The sequence below is a fragment of the Lonchura striata genome, chromosome 12 (genome assembly GCF_050655825.1).
Source record: "Lonchura striata isolate lonStrDom1 chromosome 12, ASM5065582v1, whole genome shotgun sequence".
Classification (NCBI taxonomy): Eukaryota; Metazoa; Chordata; class Aves; order Passeriformes; family Estrildidae; genus Lonchura; species Lonchura striata.
In genome coordinates, this window is record NC_140714.1 from 18612806 (window position 1) to 18637008 (window position 24203).

At 40.3% G+C, this 24203-nt stretch overlaps 1 protein-coding gene across 20 annotated transcripts in view; it reads left to right on the forward strand.

Moving 5' to 3' along the window:
• The window catches only part of ATP2B2 (ATPase plasma membrane Ca2+ transporting 2), a 397487-nt gene that overhangs the window by 356829 nt on the left and 16455 nt on the right, over positions 1–24203 (forward strand). For all 20 annotated transcript variants that reach the window (XM_031505907.3, XM_031505906.3, XM_077786065.2 and 17 more), the window contains 6 exons: positions 2035–2141; positions 2766–2957; positions 11477–11690; positions 14788–14999; positions 16537–16644; positions 20297–20479. In XM_031505907.3, the coding sequence (XP_031361767.1) occupies positions 2035–2141; positions 2766–2957; positions 11477–11690; positions 14788–14999; positions 16537–16644; positions 20297–20479 (1016 nt within the window). The remainder of the gene's footprint in view (positions 1–2034; positions 2142–2765; positions 2958–11476; positions 11691–14787; positions 15000–16536; positions 16645–20296; positions 20480–24203) is intronic.

Sequence of the window (24203 nt, forward strand, 5' to 3'; positions counted from 1 at the left end):
CAAGCTGGAAAGAAGGTAAACATTCAGCGACGGGAGGGAGCAGGGAGGAGGAACAGATTCAAAAGAGCAGGCAGAAGTCAGGGAGTGTTGGCAGAGCTGTGATAAATCCTCTGAATCCCAAATAATCGTGGCTGCTCCATTTTAGAGATTTGTCTGACGTATAGATGGGAGTTTTGTAAAGTCCTTCTCTCTTCTATGGGTAGCACTGAAATCAATCCCCAGAATTCCACATATTTCCTGTGGCACTCAGTGGGCACTGCAGGGAAGGTCTAGGGCTCATGTGCTGATGATACCTGAGACCTTTTTATGTCTGGTTTTCCATGGCTGCATTCAGGTCTGTGCTCTGGGCTCATCCTGGCTGCATCATTTGGATTTTGGGATAAAAGTGTCTCCTAAACCTTGTGAATGACTTGGCAGCACCCAGGAGCTGGCTGGTGGAGGGCAGCTGGTGGCACAGTCATCACCACAGTCACTATTTATATCCATTTATCTCTATTAGGAGATCATTTGTTTGAGCCTCTTCAACTTGATTTGGGTTTTGCTCCCACTTGGAGCCCAGTTGTCAGCAGATATGATCAACCTGTTTGGAGCAGTTAATACCTTAATGAGCCAGAGATTTTGATGACTTTTTTTTTTTTTCAGAAGCTTAAACTATTAATTTAACATCAAAGGATGTGTTAATAACAAGACAAAGTAAATGCTTTTAACAGTAGTGACAGCTGATGTTCCTGTTTATTTAGTAATACCAAAGGCAAATCACCCCAACAAGCTGAAAGCTCTAATTGTGAGATCTTATCAGAGTAATTGCCATTTTTCTGAGATCATGCTACCAGTGGAAAGTGAATAGGGCTTTTTTTTTCTCATTTTCATAACTCTGAAAAATACAGGGCAATAACTGCTTGCACAGGGCACTGCAATCTTCTGGTGCCTGATAAGCCTGAGCCTTGCCAAGAGGCAGCTATTGCTCTGTAATCTGCAATTTCCTATTTCTTCTTGGTTATCTGATATGGGAGGGAATTTTTTTTCCAGAGCAGAGTAAAAGCCTTTCACACTGTGTAGGTTTGGATAATTGTTTTTGGAGGTAATGACTTTGTGTAAAATGTGTTAGCAAAAGGAATTCTGTCATTTTCCTCCCCTAAGTTATCAATATGGAAATGTGTTCTTGTATCCTACACAACAATCCTGTGTTCTGGACTCATACTCAGATGGACTCTGACATGGAAATAGAAACATGAGTGGTGAATGAGCTTCATCCTATAAAAATCTGGGCTCCTTCTTTAGCTTCTGAAAAATTCTTCATTATTTTCCTGACTTTCCTTATCTGCATAAGTGGAAAATAATTCCCTGCAGCATTGTTGTGCAAGAAACTTGATTGACCAAGTGAAAAGTGTTTTTTATTTCTCTCAAATGATCTCAAAAGTAAAAATTATTTTATTATATCTATTTATTAAAATGCTTGGTTTCAGAATTTAAAGAATTAGTTTGTATCTCCTTAATCATTGTTTGGCAGAATTGAATATGGTTGCTAAAATTCTCCAGCCAAATAAAATTCATCTATGGCTTTTGTTATCTGTAGGTTAAGAAGGCCTCTTAGTAAAACTGATATTACAGCTGGGTCCATGTTAAGGAGAGCCCTAAACATGAACTTAAGTTTTTGGCAAATCCTTTCCATCGATGTTTGATCAGTGCTGGGCTGTGACACAAAACTTTAAAGAGCAGGAATCTGCCAGAAGGACATAATGAGCTGCTCTCATTGCCTTTGAAGCCTGAGCAGGTTTTATTGATGTGTTGATGATGCAGGATCAGAACTTTCCATGTAAATTCTAATGGTGATGTTTAGTAGTAGATGGTGGTGATGCCACAGCTTTCATCATTATTTTCCTTAAAGTTCTGCCTTTTTAATCTCTGTAAAACTGTGTGGTGTTATCCAATCAGTATTATACAGACCCTGCTTTTTTTACAGGGACATTTTATCTTGCTAATTATTGCCCATAAATGTCTCTAAACACACACCCATACATACATTTTTTGCAGGTATTATTGACAGCACACAGGTGGAGCAGAGGCAGGTGGTAGCTGTGACTGGGGATGGAACCAACGATGGACCAGCACTTAAAAAAGCTGATGTTGGCTTTGCAATGGTATAATCTTGATGTTTGTGCCATTATGAATTTGCTGTAAGGGCTTTTCCATTCATTAAATGTGAAATTGCTTAGTTATTACTTGTCAGTGAAGGAATATATTGGTGGGAATGAGTAATGTTGACTCAGAATCCTTTAATTCACTTGGGTTCACTGGCATTGCTTGTTTTCATACTTCTTCAGGATTTTGTCTAATTAATCATTTGCTTTGTGCAGAATACTGTGCCCATACAGAAAAATGAACATTTTCTTCACAACACCAAAGTTCTCTATTGCTGTGGTAAAATCCACCACTAATTGGAAAGGTATCTTCCATGCGTACTCTAACTATATGTAAAGACACATAATTCTCATTTTTGTTACCAGTTCTGTTCATGGATAAAAAAAAACATCATCAATGACAAAAATACCCCAGATGATCAGTAGCCTTTAAGCTGATAAAGCACTCAGAGCCATCACCACATAAACTCCTCTGCTCTCTGTCAATTCCCTTTTCTGCGGCCTAATTCACATCAAACCCAAGCCAAATTAGCCAAATTCCAGGAAATATAAAAAGCTGTGGGCTTTGACTACGGAGATTTGTGCTGTCCAGCAGGGAATCTCATTCCCAACCCCTTTCCCCAGGGCATCGCGGGCACGGACGTGGCCAAGGAGGCCTCGGACATCATCCTGACGGACGACAACTTCAGCAGCATCGTCAAGGCCGTCATGTGGGGCCGCAACGTCTACGACAGCATCTCCAAGTTCCTGCAGTTCCAGCTCACGGTCAACATCGTGGCTGTCATCGTGGCCTTCACCGGCGCCTGCATCACCCAGGTGAGCAATTCCTGCAGAAATCCTGCTGGGATCCTGCTGGGATCCTCTGGGATCCTGCTGGGATCCTGCTGAAATCCTGCTGGGATCTGCTGGGATCCTGCTGAAATCCTGCTGGGATCCTGCTGAAAACCTGCTGGGATCCTGCTGAAATCCTGCTGGGATTCTGCTGAGATCCTGCTGGGATCCTGCTGAAATCCTGCTGGGATTCTGCTGAAATCCTGCTGGGATCCTGCTGGGATCCTGCTGGGATCCTGCTGGGATTCTGCTGAAATCCTGCTGGGATCCTGCTGAGATCCTGCTGGGATCCTGCTGGGATTCTGCTGAAATCCTGCTGGGATCCTGCTGAGATCCTGCTGGGATCCTGCTGGGATTCTGCTGAAATCCAGCAGCGATACTGCTGAAATCCAGTAGCGATACTGCTGAAATCCTGCTGGGATTCTGCTGAAATCCTGCTGGGATCCTGCTGAAATCCTGCTGGGATCCTGCTGAGATCCTGCTGGGATCCTGCTGAAATCCTGCTAGGATCCTGCTGAAATCCTGCTGGGATCCTGCTGAAATCCTGCTAGGATCCTGCTGAAATCCTGCTGGGATCCTGCTGGGATGCAGCAGCAATCCTGCTGTGATCCATGCTCCCAGTGGATGGGGCCTTGCATTTGAGTCCTGCTTGGCACACAGCAAGTAAACTGATGCCTTTTCCTTGGTCCTAAAATGAAGAGCTAGGCTTGGTTAAGGGTTAAAGGGTTTTTACCTTGTATTTAATAAGGATTTTTGTGGAGTAACACTTCACCAAGGTGGAGCACGCCAAAATGCGTACACACCATAGATTGCATATGAGCTTTTATAAACCCTGCAAATTAGCATATCCAACAAAGATGCCCCAATGAAATGCTTGATTGAATAGTGTGATATCTTTTTATCCTGAATTATTTTTTCCTGAATGGGCTTAATATTAGTTTACAGGATGTATTTGAGAGGAGACCTTGGTTTTTCAAGATAGCTTAGGGCTTTCTGGCCTCTAACTGCAAGGCCTTTAGGATGTTTGGTTTTCTGGCTTAACAGAATATCAGGACTATGCTAAATTATCAGATTTGAGAAATTACAAGTATGCATGCTAAGAGCACTGAGAATACATAAAAGGTATATAAGAAAAGGGCAAAAAATTGTCGTGGCATCAAAACCTTTGGAAAGATCCTGAGCATTCCAAGGATCAGGCTGCTGAGGGTTAAAGAGCTGCTGAGGTCAGGCTGGATTAATCTAGCTTTTTCCCCAGAGAAACTCCCTTTTAAGAGCTTTTTTGCCTCCCTCAGTGTTGTCATCCCTGAGCCTGTGATGGTCAAATTGAAAACACCATAGATTGGGAAATGAGCAGATTATGTCAATTTGCCTTTTCCTCTCAGAATACTTCACTAATAAATACATAATTTTTTTATGTATTGTGGAATGAGGTTATTTTCAAGACAGCAGTGCTGACACACAATCTTTTTGACTGATAAAATTATTTTGTTGCTTTCAGGCAGTTACTTTTAATTCCAGATGCAGATGACAAACCAATTAAATGACACATAGAGTTGGACTTAGACCTCTCTTTCTTCCACTCCATTAATCCTTCATTGCAATGTCCAGGTCATTTGCAAGAAGCATATCTCAAAGTAAACATGTTTTTTCCTCAAATTATAATTTTTTGGGCAATACAATTACTTTTTTTTCCCCTCTAGAGAGTAAACAGAATCTATGCAGTACAGTGTGAGGTTTTTGTTTTAATGAGAAAATAACAAAATGTGGGTTTTTAGTGCTCTAAAATAATGTATATTTTAGATGCTGCAGACAGGTGCTGTCACAATGCCCCCCTGGATTGGGATGCACTGTGGGAAAGCTGATGCTTCCCTCATGGTGCATCACCCAGATGCCCATACCTGTTTCAGCAGGTACATTTCAGCCCAGGCACACCTGAGCAAAGCAATGAATAAGTCATCAGCTCTGCTCCAGGCTAAACTTACACTGGAATCATGGAATTGATCCTTGCAACCAGAAACCCAGGTACTTTAACAAACCCACGAGCTCAAACTTCTCCTGTGCCCTGGCTGGCATTTGGAGGCTTTGGAGGTCCCTTCTTGTCACCACTGAGCCTGTGCTGAGGGACAAAACTCGTGGAGTTGCAGCAAAGTTAGATTAATTTCCCTTTGGAAATATTTCCCATCATATTGAGGAAATGCCCAGCTGTGAAATGATTTTTGCTGGTAACACAGGAATAAGGAGTGAAACTCTGGGAGGTTTTTACAAGTGGTACAAACCCAGCCAGAACAAGGTGCTGACAGCAGCACCATCACTGGAACTGATTTTATTGACAATCGGTGTCTGACTGTAAGCATTTGTTTAAGGTGAAATTTCTTATTCAATGTCCAGCATTTCTTCAGTTTTTTGTGAAAGCACAAAGGGAAACTCATTCTATTTGTTAACCAAATAATTTTTTATCCCTGAGGAGGATAAACATTGCTGGATCAGTGCAAGGACTATTTTAAATCAAGTCTAAGTGGATGTGAAGTGCATTATCAGTACAAGCATAATCCCCTTTTTAATTCTGGAGTTTTTTTCATATTTTGAATCACTCCTTTGGCTTCTACAAGGATTTGGATCAGGCCCAGTGCATTTCTTTTGCCCTGGAGGTCTGTGAGACCATCCCTGGGCCTGTTGTCCCTGCTCACAGGTTTTTGTGGACACCTTCTAGAACTCCTGGGTTGCTTTGCAAGCAGATTATTGTGAAATTCCTTAAAGGAAAGGTGTGGGGGAAGCTGAAGTGGAAATGGAAGCAGAAAGGCAGCAGTTCTGTCCTTTGCCACTGTTTACACTCTGTGAATAATCTCGAGCTGCTCCTGGTTCTGTCTCATTCAAGAAGGATTTTGCCTCACAAATGCACATTATTGTGTTAGGCTTTGACTCCAGCCAGCCAAAGGACATTCTGTTTGGCCTGAAAGCTTTGCTAAAAATTGCACTTGGGAACATGCTGTACCCTCTGGTTGCTATGAAAATAGCCCCAGCACAAAGTGCAGGACTCTCCCAGAAAAATCTTGCCTACAACAGTCTAGGTGCACACATGTACTTCCAGATCTGCAGAACTCTGCACAGGTCTGACTGAAAGATTTTGACTGAAATGTTTTAGTCCTTAACAAGCAAACAGACAGAGCTTACATCTGTAGTTTCCAAAAGGCAGCACATCTTCCTGTGACCTTCAAAATGAACATGAACAAAGTCCACACTGGACCGAGTTTTCCTTTGGTTTAGGTGGTCAGTTTGACTTTCTCTGACACACAGAACATAATTTCAGTCCATCATTAACATTCAGATTAATGAACATTACACAGACTGTTCTTTTGGTGACATTTCATATCTAGAATGAGAAAAATTTTCTGTAGATAATAACATTTGTTCTGTTCTTCTTCATGCCACCTCTCAGGTTATCTCTTCTGTAGTTGGGAATCAGCACACTCACCTACTCTTTTTGGCTTGTGCTTAAAGGAAGTACAAAGATAATAAAATCTTTGCTTGGAGTAATCTTTTTTTAACATTTGGCTTGTGCTTTGCAACTTAATGGGCTTAATTTTATTCAGTCTTGATCCTGCAATTGCTCTGGTGTACATGTAAATATGAGAATGTGGTCATCTCCCTGCAGGCCTCCGAGTGAAAGCACTGCAATTCAATTAATGAATTAATTAATGACTGTGTGAGTATGGTGGGAGTGAAGCCAACCCTCTGAGGGGCACCCAGAGAGTGCATTGCCCACGCAGGAGATGATTTGTTTGGTCCAGGGCACCTTGGGAGGCCCATGGAGAAGCTTAAGAAAAACATTAGGCAGAACCTGGGACCATTAGTGGCCATTTTAATAATCTGCTGCTTTTTTCCTCAAACAGATTAATGAAGTGAGTGCCCTTGCCAATTCCACTTCAGGGAACTGTTGTTTAGTTTAATTCTGTTAATTTTAAGCCAATATCATTTTATTTTTAATCTACCCAATGCCTGCTTCAAGAAGATGCTGCTATTAGAGAATATCTGCCATATCTACAATTTCTGTTTTGTCCTGGTTTGCTGTTTCAGTGGATAGTGATGTGTACAAAATGTCTCTGTACTGCTCCAGTGCCAGATAAAGCTTATGCAGGACAAACAGTGGGCTGTCAAAGAACTTATTATGCACAGGACCAATACAAATGGTTGTTTCTCTTGTCTCCCCTGGCTCCCAGCACGAAGTCATGTTAAGGTGACAGCAGCCATATTCTAAGCAGCATAAGAATTACAGATCCAGTGTCACCTGCTGACAAGCTTAGCACAGCTGCTGCCACAGCCACCCCTCCCAGGATCTCACTTACATGGGGCCCTGTTTCAGTTTACAGCTGCTCAGTCTATAAGCCACAAGATCTGAATTTTCAGCTAATAATGAACTTCTGGGTTGTGAGTCTGTAATTATGTAAGGCACTCTGGGATCTGGGTCATCCAGGAAAGCAGAGCTTGGAGAAGTCTCTGGTGGGAGCTGACTCAGTCGCCCTCAGTCTGGGGTGCAGGGGTGGCTTTAGCTCTGTGTCTGTGTGTGCACGGACCCCGCAGGAGTTCACACCTCTGCTTACTCCCAGAGAGGTTTGAGTAGCTCAGTGCAGCTCAGATGGGCTCATTCACCTTATTTTTAATTAATCTAACTCAGGTCCCTCTTGCTGCCTTCCCTGTGGTGCCCACTGCACATTTTTAGTGTGGTCAGGGTGTGGTGGTCTTGACCAGTTTCTGTAGAATTGTCCTTTCTCGTCTGCAGCCACTGCCTCAGCCTAAACCCACTGTTTGTTTTTCCAGCGGATTTATGAGCTACAAACTTTTATATTCTGACTTCATTCTCTGAATAGCAGTTTTGCAGAGCCCCTGATTGATGCAGTGAGGGTGGTTCTTTGGAGCTCTGCCTACGATTCTTGTGAGTTTTGTGCTTGCAGTGAGTCACTGCTCCACATCTCTGGGTGTCCTACATGGGCTGTATGGGCTCACCCTGCTCCCTGTCCCCAAAAAAAGCACAGCACCCAGAGGATATCACCTCATTACATTTGGAGCTGTCCAGAGTGATCTGGCAATGAAAAAAATGAAGATTTTAAAATGCAGCTCAGTCAAATGGAAAGAGTTTTTTACTGGAGCCACAAAGCGAGTTTCTCTCCGTGCCAGGTTCGGTCTGTGGCTCCAACTGTTGAGGCAATTTAACTCTTCAAAAGGGTTGCACTGAAGAAAGGGAAGACAAAGGCTGTGTTTTAGCATTTTACATTCAAATTATTGTTCTTGCACTTTGAGAAAGACTTAGTGTTTTAGCAGACATTAGGAGCTGAAAACAGTGACTCCATAGGACATTATGTTTGGAAAATTAAATGTTAATTAAAAGGCACTGTAGCAATGAACTGCTGCATGAATCACCGATTGTTTTTACAGATCTTGTTCAAAAAAATGAGGATGATCTATACTTACATGTAAAAGGGAGTAATTTACGTGGTTATAATGTTTTACTGCAGAACTGTACTTGGCAAATCCTAAAATAATAGCACTGGCAAATTGGAAGAAGCTGTAATATAAAATCAAAGTCTGTATTATTTAGCTTTGTTTTGTCAAGTCATGGGAATAGAATTGAGGATGCCACTTCCATACAATTAGCAGACAGTGAGATCTAGCAGCACAGGGACTTTTTTTGCATTGATGTATAGAAAGGTAACTCCTAGAAATGCTAATTTTTATCAATCCCTGCATGTGTTCTGTGGCAAACAGGACTAAAGAGGTAAGGGTGAAAATACCTTTTTGTTCCCTTGCAGCTTGTCATCTAAATCAAAAGTAACAAGCTCTAAAATTTGTGAGGCTCTGCATGTCACAAAAGATTTGTAGTTTGTTTCCAGCCTTTGGCGATTTGTACTTTTAAGTGTTTCCAAGACTAAGTGTAACATCACTTGATTTAAGGGACATTTTCCTTTTACCTCTAGGACAAGGCTAACCTATTCCAAGGTCAAGTGAGACGAATTTGATGAATAAGTGGTGATTTTGGGTAGTTCACATCCCCAGTTTTCAGAGAGGGAATTGAGAATTACTGGCCGGTCAGTTAGTGGCTAAAACACAAAAAAAGAAGGTTGATTTGCATCCCACGTGCATAAGTGACTAAAGTCTGCAGTGGGAGCCTAAGCTCCTTAGCTGATATGTATTTTCCTTAGTTTCCACCAACTAATCAGAAATCAGATAGAGTTACAGTGGAAATTTCATTCCACCGCCTGCCCAGACTAATGTGTATTTAATGTTTTGGCTTCAGCCTCGAATGAGCTCTCACACTCCACTGAGCAGTGTAGCACTGCCAATAATAGATAATTATTAGGGGCACCACAGCCACCCAAGGTGATTGGCAGTGTGAAATGGTGAGAACATGTTGTTGCCAAAACTGGTGACTGCCAATTACAGTTGTGTGATTTAGAGACTGAAATACCCTGCCTTTTCTGTTCTGCTGGGAATATGGGAGGCTCTGATAGACACCTGAATCTCTGACTCCATCTATTAAATGTAACAGGGAACTGTGGTTTTATTGACAGAGAATTCAGTGTGTGAAGTGGAAATTGAGTTTTTGCAACAGATCAAAGCAGAGAAGGTTGCTCAAACTTGTTAATGAGACAGGCAAAAACATGATAAGGAAAATTGTTCAGCAGAAAAGATATTTTCCTTTTTACCTGTATCCCATCAAGAGTCTGTGAGCCCCAGCTACAAACTGCTTTTTACTGCAAGTGCTCTCTTTGTTGGAGCCATTAAAATTAATAAAAATGAATGAAGTCTTGATTTAGGATGAAGAAGTTTGCAATCACCTTTAGTTTTTTAGCTTTGTCTAAAGACAAAGACATTTCCTGTTTCTGCAGCTGCATTTCAAATGAGTGAGCTGAGCTCTGCAGATAAGCCCAGTTAATGCAACCCATAACCAAGAGGTCAGGAATCTATTAATGCTAATTGTCCTCCTTGCCATGATGAACCCAGCCTGCAAGACTGGGGGAGAAACAGGAGGTTGCTTTTTCCATCCCTTTGAATAAGCCGAAAGTTATTTATTTTTAATAAATATTTTAAAAATAAAAATCAGTGTAAATGGGTTAAAAATGTGTTTTTAAGGGGAAATAATATTTTATCTCAAGGGAGAGTTGGAATCTAAACCAGATGTTCAAGAGACCAAAGCACTTACCCTTATTTTCTATCAGTCCTTGGAATACTGAATGCATGTTCTTTTATGGTATTTCATTAAAAATGAACATTTAACCCTTTGAAGAAATGGGCAGAGTTCTCAGGGAGCTTTGTTGGCTTTGCTTTGGTTTGTATCCTGTCCTCTACATTGTTTTTGTGTTGTTGCTGCAGCACCATGGTAATGAAATACATAAAAATATTGCTCCCTCTCCTAGCTTTTACACAACAGAATAACTCAATTTCATGATGAAATTTGTCATGTTGATGCCTTATTACTTTGTTGATTCTTTTTCCCCTCATAAAAACGGTCCATTTAGAACAGGAAGCAGACCTTGCTAATGCTGCCTGTTTTATATGGAGTCTAAAGGCACAGGAGTTTGAGTTTTTTGTTTTTCCTCCCCTGGCTCCTTGAAACATTTCTCTCTCCTCACAGCTGCCCCAAGGAGTTACACATCAAAACTTTGCAGGAGTTGTCCAGCATCCTCCTGAGATCTGTGTAACGTTGCTTTATTTAGTTAATTCTGGGGTTTTTAAACATGACCTAAAGTCCTCTGTATTATGACCACAGACTTTATGGGGTTGTGTGAGGAAAGAGCTCCTTCTAGTGACTGGAGAGCTGCTTCTGAAACCACAGCCTGCATCAGCAGTATTGGGTTTTTCTTTCCATTTCCATAGTGACACATATGCTTTCCTTTTACTACAAAAATAATAGGTTGTCTTGTTTTTGCACATTTGATGTAGTTTAATAAATTTCAGATTATTTTTAATCAAAATATCAGGCTTTTTTTTTTTTGTTATGTCACTACTGTTAAAGATCTTATTTAAGTGCAATGTATCAAGATATCACTGTAATTGTTCCATAAATTTTTATAATTTCAAGCTATCTCTGAAGAAAAAAAAAAAAAGACAGGTAGGTTTTAGTATAAAGGAAATGTTACTTTTTAATCTGTTTAAATATAATTTTTCTTCCAAGAGAGAAACTTGGATTCTCTAGTTATATCTCATTTCAGCTGAAAATTCAAGCATGATGCAGAAAGGAACAGAGAGCATTGCAGTAGGTGCTGGAAGGAGTTATTGTCATGCTTGGTATGAATTTTGTGGTTGAAAATGGTGCTGATTAAATGCCTGTAGGGAGATAATTTCTCTCTGCTCAGATCACTGTACTCCTGGTCCTGCAGAAGGAATGTAAGAAGGGTCCCAGCAATGGAAGAAGGGTCCTCAGTGCACAGATTTCTGAGTGCCGTGGGAAAAATGAACCCCCAGCCAGGGTTTTCCTGGGAAATACAAACCTTCCTGATTTCCCCCCTCAGGACTCCCCCCTGAAGGCCGTGCAGATGCTGTGGGTCAACTTGATCATGGACACGTTCGCCTCGCTGGCGCTGGCCACGGAGCCGCCCACCGAGGCGCTGCTGCTGCGCAAACCCTACGGCCGCAACAAGCCGCTCATCTCCCGCACCATGATGAAGAACATCCTGGGCCACGCCGTCTACCAGCTCACCCTCATCTTCACCCTGCTCTTTGTCGGTGAGGAGCTCGCCCACACTGCTCAGCTCACGAGCAGCTGGGTTGTGCGGCCAAAGTGTCAAAATGCTTTAAATGTAACGCTTATTGCCTGCCTTTGTTGTCCTTAAAGGTCTTATTGGATCTTGGGAAAAAGGTTTGCACAGAAAGAGTGATAAAGTACTGGAAAGGCCCAGGGAGGTGGTGGAGTGGGGACAGTATGGCTGCACATTGTCCAGGCACAAAGGGACCTGGGGGTGCTGGTGATAGCCGGCTGGATATGAGCCAGCAATGTGCCTTGGTGGCCAAGAAGGCCAATGGCTCCTGGCCTGCATTAGGAATTGTGTGACCAGCAGGAGCAGGGAGGTCATTCTTCCCCTATACTCAGTGCTGATGAGACCACATCTTGAGTGCTGTGTCCAGTTCTGGGCCCCTCAGTTCAGGAAGGACACTGAGATGCTTGAGTGCGTCCAGAGGAGGCAATGAGGCTGGAGAGGGGCTGGGAACACAAACTCTGTGAGGAATGACTGAGGGAGTTGCAGTTGTTTAGCCTGGAGAAGAGGAGGCTCAGAGGTGCCCTTATTGCTCTCTACAGCTTCCTGAAGGGAGGTTGTAGACAGGTGGGGTCGATCTCTTCCATAGGGCAGCAACTGGCAGAACAAGAGGAGACAGTCTCAGCTACATCAGGGAAGGTTTAGGTTGGATATTAGGAGAAAAAATTTTCACTGAAAGAATAATTAAATACTGGAATTGTCTCCCTAGGGAGGTGGTGGAATCACCATCTCTGGATATGTTTAAAAAAAGACTGGACTTGGCACTTGGTGCTATAGTCTAGTTGTGGTGTTAGGGCATAAGTTGGACTTGATGATCTTAGAGGTCTCTTCCAACCTCATCATTCTGGGATTCTGTGACTCTGTGTGGTTCTGAGTCCCCATCCCTGGATGTGTTTAACAAAGCCTGGATGTGGCACTGGGTGCCAGGGTTAACTGGGGTGTTAGAGTTGTGTTAGACTCGATGATCTTGAAGGTCTCTTCCAGCCTGGTGATCCTGTGAATTCTGTGAATCCTGGTTGATGGGATGAGAAGCAGGGCAGATGATGTTGTAGTCACTTTCCATGTATTGTTACCTTGGGCATGGCCTCATTGAGCTTTTTTCCCCATGTAAAATACAGGTTTAGGCTTTGGCAGAAGTTTGTATCCAAACACAGCATAGAAGGTTATGCTGTAATAGGAATGTCCACTCTGCTGCTTCAATACTGAGATTTCATTGTGAGGCTTGTTGTGGTGAGTAGGGACTTAAACAAATTTAAGAAATCCTGCAAAACAAACTACAATAAAAATCAAGATCCATTTTACCAAGAGCAAAGTGTTGTCCACAGTCCAGAAATAATGTTGATCTTAAGTGGTATGGAAAGTAAGTAATCAGCATTAAGTGATACAAATAACACTCTGCTTTGACATTTAATTTCTGGAATGGATATTAAAAGGGGGAGAAAAGTCTAATTTATTGGATTACTGGATTCTTCTTCAGGCCTTGCTGGCAATGGATGCTTTTTATAGGTCGTATTTTGGAGAGGAGAGGGAAGGAGGAGAAATGCTTCTTGCTGCAGGAAATAGTAGGAGCTAATAATAGATTCTGTTTCTCTACAATAATAACTGAACCCTCTCAAAGGACAGATGATTTTTTTCAGCTGGGTATTGTCTTCTTGTCACTTTGTAGTCACTGTTAAATCACATGTGTTGTCTTTCAGTTTCTTTTTTTTCCTTTTGCATAGACTTCTAGAGAATCTGCACATGTAAATTTATGAATTTTATGAATTTTAGGAGGTTTTTGTGCTTCATTGTGAAAGACTTGTCCACTTTATGGCCATCTGGCAGCTTATTTGGGATGCTCAGAGGAGGCAATGATCTGTTCACAATGGAATTAAACCAAAAGAATTGCCAGGTTTCTGAAGAGAGGTGGTCTCTAACATTGTTAGATTTACAGGGAATTTTGAGAATGTCTGCATTAAGTAATTGGAATTTCAGGTTCTCTAAAACAGGTGAAGAAGCTCTTGGTAATTTGTGTGATATGGAATCTTCTTGAAACAAGAACTTCTGTGATCTTTATGGATAGTTAGAATGCCTTTTTGATGAATTTTATGGTTTAAAATACTTTATACTTATCCAGATAAAAAGCAAATCAGTCCTTCCTCCCCTCTTCTAATTTCTCCTGTGTGTCTTTGGAAAACTCTTGCATACTTTGAAGGACACATCCCAGACAATTTTCTGATAAGCCTTGGAAATAATCTTTTCCTTTCAAAACTCCACAAGGCTCAGCTTTGCAGTGACATGATGTGCAAAACTCAGTGCCTCCATAATTAAATTTCCATTTAATGAGAATTATTTCTATTTTGGTCAATTCTTTTGTAGGAATTTTCTTCAGAGACCAGTACATCAAGTTTTTATCTTTTTTATTTTTAGAAATACATTGTATTTGAAAATACAAAACATAAATGTCTCTGAGACATCAAAACTCCAGCATTCACTGTCTGGTCCTGTCAGACTGTGGTATTAAAAAAATCTTAACTCTCTTTTTTCAAAGCTCACCACATTTTTAGTTACTCATTGTTGCTTTTTGATTGGTCAGATCTATGAGTGAAAGCCAAATTATCAAACTAAACAGCAGTACCTGATGCTGCACAACCCCAAATCTCTTAAAACCAGAAATGCCTGTGTTTTTTGTGACTGATATCCTTCAGTGCTTAGCAGAAGTTACTGATTAGTAAATGGGTAAAACGTGATGAAGAGGAGTGGCTTCTAACCATTGCAGAAAATTCAAACAATCTGGCAATGACCTTAAGATTTTGTTACAGCTGAAAGAATTGAGCGGTCAGAGTAATTCCTACTTGGGTAGGTAAGAGTAGGACTGATGGCATTGTGTAGGTGTTGTTAGAGAGGAGTTAGGTGTTGTTAGATAAAAGTATAGCTTCTTGCTCCATTGAGATATGTTTTGCTCATTGGTCCAAGAAAAGTTGTATCTAGAAAAAGCAGAGCAGAGAAGGCAACAGGCTGAAGAAAAGGGGAATATAAACTGGTTGGATTCATTCTGGAGGAAACTTTTATTTTTGTCTTACACCTAGGTGAGAAAATGTTTAAGATTGACAGTGGGAGGAACGCCCCTCTTCACTCTCCTCCTTCTGAGCACTACACCATCATCTTCAACACCTTTGTCATGATGCAGCTCTTCAACGAGATCAACGCCCGCAAGATCCACGGCGAGAGGAACGTCTTCGATGGCATCTTCAGAAACCCCATTTTTTGCACTATTGTCCTGGGCACATTCGCCATTCAGGTAAGGCTCTGGGCAAGAAGCAGTTGCTGTTCATCACAAATCCATTCAAATCATCACAAATCCACTCAAAAAAATCAAACACAAAATTGTTTGGGGCTTTTCTTCTCTGTGTTTTTTTTTTTTCTTTAATTTTAAATCTAAGTGCTGCAGGAGGCTCATTTAATAGTAAAGCACCCGGTTTCATGTGTTTTCTCAATCAATACAAGTGTTAATAACGGAAAATGTTAAGCAGCCATACTAATAAAACAGAAATTTTGATCCTTATAACTGGGTTACTTCTTAAATTTACCTTAGCATGTACAATAATAACAGCCATCATTGATATTGTAACTGGTTTTTAAAGAAGAAATTTTTTAATAGCATACCAACAAAGCATTTTACAATTATTTATTACTACTTGAAGAGACAAATATACCTTCAAACAGCTGATGCTGAACTGTTCTTCTGTTCAATGTCACTGCCCAATGCTGCTCAGTATTCCCAGCAATGATGCCCCTGGATTGTGATTCCTCATGTTCCTCTCCTGAGTTTGTTGTCCCATCACAAGTGAACATGATCACAGTAAAATATATTTTTCCCAAATTTTTCTTCTGTAAGAATTACCCCTTCTGCTCCTGCATCCATTCCTTTGCTGGCATCCATCCTGTACTTGATACTATTTGATATTTTAATTTAGAAATCTATTTTTATTTTGCCATTGTTGCTCAGCTCTGCAGTGGCAGCTCAGCATTGGCATCTTTCTCCTGGGAGGAGGAAGGAGGAGGAAAGAGCAGTTTGAGCTTTGGCTACAGTGATTTAAAAAGGAGAATTCCTCAATTAATTAAATATTGGAGGAAGAGCAGCAGCGATAGGAGCAGAACCTCGCAGTGATGGTTTTAAACATCTAAGTCAAAATGAGTTTAAAACCTGGACAATTTAAATCTCTGGATGTGATTTCAGGTCCCTGATTTTGCAGCAGCAATATTAACAATAAACATCAATAATATCTGATTTTCAGTTAGCAAAACCTTCTCAGTCTGCTCAGACTGTGTGTTGTTATCCTGCTGAAGCTGTGGAGTTCTCCCACCACCTTCCTCCAACAGACCTAGAATTTTCTGTACCCTCTGTCTCACCATGATGCACATCTGGAAATACACAATAAAATGTTACTCAGAGGGAAAAGCCTCTCTTGCACTGGACATTCCAAATTTAACTGGATCAGGGTCAATAAATCAGCTGGGGGAGCTCATGGGGACTGTCCTGTTCTCTTTTTTTCTGACCATTCATATCTGACCACTGTTAAATATGAGGCTGAGGAGCTTCAGTCTGAACTGCTATTTCTTTTTCTCACTTTTAATTAGGGATGCAAAAATTTGTGAGGTGCAAAAATTATGCAGGTGTTTTGGTTTTTTGGTTTGTTGTTGGGTTTTTTTTGGGTTTTTTTTTGGGGGGGGGGGTTTTGTTTGGTTGGTTTTTTTGCCTGGCTGCATTTGTTTTTGTTTTGTTGTGTTTTCGCCCTCAAAAATTGACCCTTTTTCCTCCATGCTTCTCTTTGTAGATAGTAATTGTCCAGTTTGGAGGAAAACCATTCAGCTGTTCTCCCCTGCAGCTGGACCAGTGGATGTGGTGTGTATTTATTGGATTAGGAGAGCTGGTGTGGGGTCAGGTAAGCATTCAGGAAGATGCACATTCAAAGGTGTGATATTGTTGATATTCCTCTGGTTTCCTCTCAGTGCCCAGTGCGGCCCTCATTGAAACCCAAGGTGCTCTCTGAGAGCTTCAAGGAGAGATTTATTAGTAAGGATAATTTATCTCTCTGTTCCTTTGGAGCTTTTTGTTAACTTTCAAATCTCTCCTTTCTAGCAGGGTGTGCTATCACCAGGGCCATCTTCAGTCAGGCTTTTTTTGTGAAAGGTGTTGAGTCACAACTTCAGTCTTTTAGTCACAAAAAAATGCAGCAAAGGCAAATGCACTGTGACCTTCCCTGGAATAAAATTCCTCCTGTAGGATGTGGCAAAGTTTTGGAGCTGAAACAAAGTTCCAGTTCTAAGTCAACCAGCAAATTCCCTTGCTGAAATTGTCATTCTGCTACTGTCATAGGAAAAATTCCAGTGCCTTTAAAATATTTCTGCTGTGATTCTCCATCCACCTAATTCTGTGTGTGCAGGATAGAAGAGGGAAAAAACAAAAACAAAAACTTTTTGCCTTTAATAGTTGTAAAAAATGGCAGTTAAATTAACACGTGTTTCAATTTCTGCCATATCCTCTGTCATCATTGGCTAATATAGAATTATGTATTGATGAAAAAACAAATGTCAATGAGATGATATTAAATAAATTGGGATTAAGTGATATACACACACACACCACACAATCAGTATTGTTAACATTCTACATTGTTCTTTTATGTGCAAACACAGGTTGCAAAGTTCAAAATAAAAATATTTTTTCACTTCTGAATGCACTAACAGGGTATTTAAGTTGTTGCCACCTGGTGCAGTAAATAAAAATGTGAAGTTACATTTTTTTCTCTTAGATGTAAAGATATTTGTAGATCCACAGCTTGGCTCTATGAAGAGTCAAGAAATTGCCCACTGCAATTGAATTCTGCTGTGGTTCTACTGGAACTGTAGTGAATAAATGCTTACTTTCAATTTTGATTATTTGTTCTCTTCTGGGAAAAAAAAATCCCTTTTTTTTTTTTTTTGACAGTTTGACCTCAGTTTTCCTTAGAAAAAACTCAGAATCAGAACAGCTTTTAGTGCATATCTGGCTGAAAACCATCACCATTAGATTATTCTGCTGTAATTATTACTTGAGGCTGAGATTTGGCATAAAGCCTTGCAGGAGGAAGACCTAAAATCAGTTTGATAATCTCAGAAAGGAAAGATATATTGGTTTTTTTCTCCCTCCTGTTTGGAAAGTACACCAACTTTTGGAGAAAGGGTAAGTCAAACGGGGAGAGGGAAAAGGATCCAAATTGCTTCATTCAGCTGTGAAAATTTTCCACAGCCTTTGATCAAATTTTTTGGCTTCTAAATTTTGTTATCCATGGTTATTACATAACCACCAAGAACTAATACTAATATCGGCAATTTTTTTTCACTTTACTTGCCCCAGGTTTATTGTGAAACCTTAGACATTAAATTAAAACTGGTATTAGAACACCTCCACAGTTTTAGCACTGAGAGGAAAGCAAATATGGAGGGAAAAAATATCTGTCTTGTGGTCAATATTTAGTGACCAGAAGAGAAAATAGAATGCTAAAGCAAATCAATTTTGTCCATATTTATAGTCTGTGGCAGGGCTTTCTTCATGGAGCTCTTCAGTGAGAAAGAATTCTTTTCCTTTAGCAGTGATGCTGCTCTTCTGTCTCTGCTGCTGTGACTCATTCTAATTCAGCACAAAACAAATTTGTTATTTTTATTTATTTTTAATCCACATGCTGGACCCGCTGTTCTGGTGAGCCATGAAAGGCAATCAAGATTTCCAAGTTTTGGTGTCAAAGCAGAGACTTCTGAAAGGAATTTGAGTTTCCAGCAATTTGAAGTGCTTGGAGGGACAGTTTTCTGACAGCTCCCATCTCTTCTGAAAACCAAGACTTTCTTAAGTATTTCATATCCCATTCCCAGAATTATTGGTGACTTATTAAAACTGTAATCATTTTTCTGGGAATAATATTTAATTCTTTAATCTGCATCTATTGAGTCTGTGTCCTGAACTGGGTGGGTGTTGGCAGATACAGAAAATAAATTAATAATAAAAAAAGCCATGGAAACACCTTAAGAAAATTATTAGAGGAGAGTCTCATCAGCTTGGCTGAGGTGCTGCAAGAGAGGAACATTCTGTCAAACACAGTCCTGACCCAATAGAGTTATTTTTTAATGAATATTGGCTTAAAAATCCTTTATCCCCATCATTTTCATCAGATCCCAGAGTTTGCAGTAGTTTCTCTCTGTAGAGTGCTGGCATTGTAGTTTGAAAGCTGGGAGGCTGAAGGACTTTAAGTAAGTATTTAATTGATGAGCATTTCCCCTTTCTTTTTCTCTCCTGTTCTGTCTTTGCTCGTGCCACACCATTAATTTTTCAGGTTTGCATCTTGTTTTTCAACCCCCCTTTAAAAAGGTTTTATAGTAGTGTAGAAACTGGGTTTAGTTTGGTTATTTTGGTTTGGTTTTTTTTTTTTTTTTTTTCAATCTGTCTTTAAAGCATTATAATAAAACTGGCCTTGTGGATTGTGAAGCTCAAGGAGACCCTCAGCAAACTCAGAGGTTTGCCTTCACCCTGAAAATATCCAGGACCTTTCCTATCCTTCACTGCATCCATTCCAGTTTTCCAAAGCTCTCCTCAATTTTCTGGCAGCTGTCTCAGTTCTCTCTTCATTTTTCATACATCTGAGCTTCACTGTTGTGGTTGCTCGCTGCTGAAAAGAAGACAAAAAAGAAAATTGCAGCAGTTTTTTGATAAGTGGGTTTAGAAATTTGCTTTGCAGGAGATTTGCTTTAAGCCTTCAGTGTGTTCCAGGTAATGTCTTGTTTAAATTGCCATGATTTGGTCCTGGTTTTATGCAAGGAATCAGAACAAAGAGAAAATTACTGCCCAACAGGGTAACACTGAAATGGATTTAAAATAATTGTCCAGCTACAGCATCTGCAATTTTTAAAGATTATTCTCCTTTATTAGTTACTTCCAAGGACCACTTGGGTGAGCAAAGAGAATAAGAAGAGGGGTTAAGTTAATCAGAATTTATTGATGGTAAGGACAGAGTGAGAGACAGCCCTGTGAGAAATCCAACAACCAGACCCATGCCTTTCAGAAAACTCAATTTTGATAAATGCCAGAAAAGCATTCCAGCTGCTGGAACAAAGGGAAGCTGAATCCATGAACCAAGGGAGTGTGAGAAGATTTATCAGCATGAGATACAATGAATTTTCACCTCCCATTACCATAAGTTTTTGCAATTACCCAAACTCTAATTGCAGAGCTATAAATCTGTTTAAGTTTTCTTTGCATAATTGCATTTAAATATTTCCATCTTGTTTTACCTTCTATTTATTAAATTGATAAGACTTTGCCCAGCCTTGAACCTGCTCCACACTGTGGTTTAGTGGTGCAAGTCATGCTAATTGTTTACACAGTAAATTAAATATTTTTGGGACTAAAGTGGAGTTGTCCAGGTGCAAAGTGCTGTTAGGAACAGGCTTAGCTCACCTTTAAAGACCTTATTAAAATTATGATTACTCTTCTGTAATTAGCAGATTGTTATAGTGTTGCTCTTGAATGAGGCTTATGTTTTCAGTACTTTTTTATAATTTTAGGTCATTGCAACCATCCCAACAAGTAGGCTAAAGTTTTTAAAGGAGGCAGGGAGGCTCACTGAGAAGGAGGAGGTCCCTGAGGAAGAGCTCAATGAAGATGTTGAAGAAATAGATCATGCAGAGAGAGAGCTCCGACGTGGACAAATCCTCTGGTTCCGAGGGCTCAACAGAATCCAGACCCAGGTATGCTAAAAATAAATGTCCACAAGGTCTAAAAACACCAAAGAAATTATTTGTGTGAGATCAAGGCAAGCTAATGTTAAAAGGGAAGCCATGGAGTGTTTGTGTGTGGAGGAATGGCACTGGTTAATTGCTCTCGAAGGAAAAACATGAAAAACAAAATAGGAGAACTGAGCAAAGGGGGTTTGTGCAGCTGAAGAGATAAACTGAAAAGACAGAAAATGATCAAATGCAAAACCAGGGATCTGTGATTTGGGAATACCGTGACTGGATGTTCTTTTTCTCCTGGAGTGATGACAGCTCATAAAATTGTGCTGCTTGGCCAATGTCAGCTCGCAGAATGTTATGAAAGCTTTTTAAAATGTATTGCTTGATTTGCTAAAAAAAAAAATACATTGTTGCTGCCATTGCTGCACTAACAGAATAATTGAAATTGAGACTGAAGTATGATGTATAATTTGATTAAAAAAATAAATCTGTTCAGTTCTGGCACTGCCACACATCGATCAAGATTAAAAGGGATTGATTTCCTTTCCTACTCGGTAATGAAAAATGTGGTTCTGGATTTTAGTAGGAATTAAGCAGCAATTAAATATTGAGGTGTAAGAGTTGGCTATTAGGAATGATTCGTGAGATATATCTCTCCCCAACTTTTGCCAAACACAAAAATCCATGGCATTTTTTAATATACCAGACCTTTGCACTGAATCATGGTGCTAAATATAGTGCAGGTTAAGGAGCTGTGAAATTTGTCCTGGAGTGCTGAAGAAAATCATGTGAAGTATTTTGCCTTTTCCATTGCAGTGAAGTGTTTCATTGCACTCTGGTGTGCTCTGCTTGATCTTTCTAAGATCAAGTATTTCTGCCAGCTTGCAGCAGAGAACAGATATCACATCAGATGTGTGTGTTTTACATGAGCCTGACAAGAAAAAGAGGTGAATAATTAAGAAAAATATCTATTTTTTTTTCCTTGAAAGAATCTTCTAAAGCACATTTTTGTCTGAGAAGATTTGGGGTTTTCTTCATCCAAGATAAACAGCACATACTGCTTTTTCGCATCTACAAATTGATACCTTTTTTTTGGAAGGAGGGAAGATGCAGCCATGAATTTAATAAAAAATGATGGAAAGAATCAAATTGGGGTGGTGAGGTCTCTTGGCTGCATCTGAAGAGCATAAAATGTAGAGAGATTAAGAGCTGGGGAATTCCCAGGGTTCTGTGGTAAGTGATTAAATATGGATCTTCAGCTCTGAGCTTCTGTGTCTTGACTCCATTGAGTCAGGAGCACTCATCACTAGAGATAATTCAAATTTCACTTGTGACAAACAGGTGCCCAGGTACTGGTGACCTTCAGGGAAAGATGACCTCTAAATGTGCATTCTTTTCTCCCTGGTGGCTGTAGGAGGAGTGTTGCCTGTTGGCACTTCTGTCAGGATGTCTTTCTGGTTGGGGTGAGTGTAAACAGCTTCGAACAACACAAAGCAAATGACGTCCTTCCAGTTCTCTTTCTAGTCTGAAAGGTAGCTTTTAGTTCTGCATCTCTTTGACCACTTAATTCACAGAAAAATGATTCTTTTCCACTACTTAAACCCAAATGAACATTAATTATATCTCATTGCTAACATCCATCTTGGTTTCCTTTCTGCTCTTAGTTGTAGAAGCACCTCTAGTAGGATGTTTCTCTCCTCTCTGCCAAGAGGCCTCTGTGATTTTTCTTCTCATTTTATTTACTCAATGACCTTGATTTTTTTGCATTCATTTCACATCTGTGGAATGAGAAAAAAAAAAAAAGAAAAAATATGAGAAGCCAACAGATTCCAAAGCAGTGCCGAGGTGTGCAGTGGAAAGTGGTGGACTTAGGTCAAATTTGACCCCAGCTGGAGGGCCCTGAGCTGTGTGTGGGGCCCATTCAGGTGGATTCATTCCCCTATAAACATTTCTCAGGCCAGCAAAAGAAGAGCTCCTGGAAAAGTTTGGGATATCTTTAGCGTCTCTGGGAGGATTTGCAGGAATCCTCTGCTGCCTAATGCACTCCTGGAGATGTGGAAGAAGAAGGCAGAGCATCCCCTCATTTTTTCTCTCTGAGGATGGCAGACCAGGATGAAACTCTGGGCTCAGGACCACATTGGTCATTCAATCCTAACAGCACCAGTTTCCACACTTGTGCTGTAAATTGGACTATTTGCCTTTATTTTCTCTTCAGTCACCCTTGGACAGGTGGCCCCAGCCCCCAGCAAAGCCTCACTGGTGAAACAAAGAACTTCCAATAGGGTGGGTGCTGTTTCCAGACAACCAGCACATCCTCCTTGGAGTGCTCCTGCTTCAACCCATCCGAGCTGACAACGCAGTCAGTTGAGGAAGTTTTGCAGTGTTAATGAGATTTTTTTTGTCTACATCCTCTTTCAAACAGAGGCTTCAACCCAAGGACCAGAGAAAGGATTTCCACTGGGATTTTTCTGTTTCTATAAAAAACATATAAATTTAATTGAAAGAAAGGTGTATGAAAGATGCACATAACTAGGCCAGAACTGGCTATCGACTTCTGATGGTCTTTTTGGCTTCCTTTTGTTCATTTAGATCTTTTGTTGTCTGATAAATATACAATAGGGAATCTCTGGATGGATGTGTGCTCCCTGTCTCTGGATGGAAATGTTTCCTTCCTGGAAAGCTCTCTCAGATGACCACTGAGAGGTGAAGCTCCACAAATGACTTACCTTAGAGATGCAAGTTTGAGGAGGTCTAAAAGAGGTCTGAAATTGCATAGAGACAGGACTTTCAAGAGTTTTCTGCATTTTTCCTCAAGTTTTTGTTGCCTTTCTCACATATTCTTCATTCTGAAGGAAGACAAGACTGATCTCACCTTCTTGGCAGGTCTAACAGCCTTTGGGAAGCTCACCAAGCTCACCTTCAGGCCAAACTGCATAATCTGAGAAAAAAATAACAGAAAAAACCCCACGTCTCACATCTTTTAATTGTATATTGGAAACTTCTCATGTTCCCTCACATCTGAGAATAGAAATGTTCTGAAGTGAGGGGATTCAAAAACTTCTCATGTTTGTCAGAATTTTACACCCCTGGCCTGATTCTTTCCTCTTCTGCTTCATTCATCCTGAAATTCAGTTTGCTTTATCTGCCTCAGAGGGGAAGCAAGTGCCTGGAATGTTCTGAGAATAAAAGGAAAAGCTGAAAAAAAAATAGAGGTGACAGGGTAACTGCTACTTTAAGATTGTTCCTCTTCAGATGCTAAAAAACCACACGAAGGTGCTGGACTGCATTTTTCACCCTTCATTTTTCATGTAAGAAACATAAAACCTTTTTTTTTTTGAACCAATTCAAACCTTCCAGCAGTGAAAGTCACTCCTGGCAAGAGGTTCTGAAGTTGGATAAAAAGCCAGCACCTCATTTTATGGTTTCCATGTAGCTTTTAATATAGAAAACATCATGGTAGCCCCATGTAAGTGGAATGGAAACTGTTTTATGTCTTAAAGAAAGGTGGCTTTTTTAGGTGGTTTTTTTTTGTTGTTGTTGTTGGGTTTTTTTTTGGTTGGTTTTTTTTTTTTTTGTTAATTTATATCCTGCTTAGAGATTAGGGGAATGACACCTGGGTTCTAATCACTTAAATTAAAACAGAAATGCTTCTGAAAATCTGTGTTAAAAATCAGGAAGAAGTATCTGTTTTGCCAAGACTATTCTGCTACTATCAGATTTTAAAATTTTTTTAATTGCT